Here is a 1,601-nt window from a genome sequence, read left to right as displayed (position 1 = left end):
CCAACTCGGCTCAGTTATATATTTTTTTAATATAATCCTTCTCCAAGTGGTATCATGCACCCTATAACAAACTATAACTGCTCTAAAGCCAAATGTTGATAGATGGTATGATCTACTTGAAATAAATTATTTTGTGATGGGAGCTCTACTAAATATGCATAGTGGTGTAGGGTATCGTATAGTCGACTCGCCCGTCTTTTGACTTTTCCTTACTCGTAATTTTTATGTGAAAAGTTATCATATACACATTTTATTTAGGAAAATTTTAAAATTCCCGCCAACTCTCTCTCTCCCAAAAGTCTTTTTTGACTCCAAATAAAAAATATATACTCCATTTTCGTAAAATTTAATGGTGTGATTAATTTTCTTGTTGTTTAATTTATTTAAGGTATAATTGTACAGTTCTTAGATTTAAGAATTTCCGTATATTGCTTAGCACCTGCCCCATTGGCTTCTTCATAGTAAGGCAATGACTCGATACTCTTCAACCAAGCACTTAGTTTAGGGAACTTCACTTCATCGATTTCAGAAAAAATCAGCAATGAGCTTACAGTTGATACAATACTAAAGTCGGCAATAGTTAAATGATCTCCGGCCATGTATTTGTTATCCTTAAGGAATGACTCGAGAAATTCATAACCCTCCACAATAACATCAATTCGATGTTGTGGTATCTGTGTTTGATTTCTCAACCAAATTGGAAGTGTAATGCTGCGTAGGCCGTCTTGGTATAAGACACCAGCATCGAAATACATACGCTGATCAACAACAGCTCGTTTAAGTAGATCCTTTGGATACAGCGAGTCATCCTTGCCATATTTACTAACTAAATACGCCATAATGGCATGAGAATCCCAAATGAAATGACCATCGTCTTCCAGTGTAGGCACTGTGTGTTGGGGGTTCTTTTTTAAGAAATCCTCCGATAAATGCTCTCTGGTCATTAAATTGACAACTTTGTATTCGTAGGTTAAATTCAGGGCTTTCAATGTGAGTAAACAAGCCCGCACTGGTGGGCTTATATCCATTCCGTATAAAATAAGTTTTCCCATTGTGACAGTAATTTGAACAGATTAAACGTTTTGTGCGTTGGCTGTTGTGATCGCTTTGAGATACCGAGTACAACTAAATAAAATACATGAGCCTCCTCTATTTTAATAATAGTTTGCTATCTGCAGAATTAACTGTGGCTAATTTAGCGTTTTTAATGCTACAGCAGGGTTGGTGTTTGTGAACCATCACAAGTTTGATTATTCACAACGGGACCATCATTCAAAGTGATTTTTGTTGTTTCTGATTTTCCTTGCACAGTGTGATTGAAATAAAGGAGATCTGCAATTTTATTATGGTAGTAGTATTACTCTCCAAATGATGGAAGGCATTAACAGTTCAATCCTCCTGCCCTTTACTTGTTCTATTTTCATAGATTATATCTCGATTATTATATTTTATGAATTTTTTTTATATTTTGTCATTCAATTTTACCATAAATTTCAGATATGAGTCTCTCTCTCTAAAATCCTAATATTTACGTCAGTAAGGTGCGAATATGGACAATATCGGTCCACTCCATGAAGTACCTCCCACACAAAGGGTCAACA

General features: G+C 35.3%; 1 protein-coding gene across 1 annotated transcript; it reads right to left on the bottom strand.

The window, feature by feature from the left end:
• Positions 1-330: 330 nt before the first annotated feature.
• On the bottom strand, positions 331-1,135 carry LOC101895036 (glutathione S-transferase 1). The gene has a single exon (XM_005185109.4). It carries the CDS (start codon positions 1,050-1,052, stop codon positions 384-386), a length of 669 nt encoding a protein of 222 aa, XP_005185166.2. The 5' UTR covers positions 1,053-1,135; the 3' UTR covers positions 331-383.
• Positions 1,136-1,601: the final 466 nt, after the last annotated feature.

The sequence above is a fragment of the Musca domestica genome, unplaced genomic scaffold, assembly GCF_030504385.1.
Source record: "Musca domestica strain aabys unplaced genomic scaffold, Musca_domestica.polishedcontigs.V.1.1 219, whole genome shotgun sequence".
Taxonomy (NCBI): domain Eukaryota; kingdom Metazoa; phylum Arthropoda; class Insecta; order Diptera; family Muscidae; genus Musca; species Musca domestica.
Note: the sequence above shows the minus strand (reverse complement) of the source record. Positions and strands in the feature narration are given on the sequence as shown.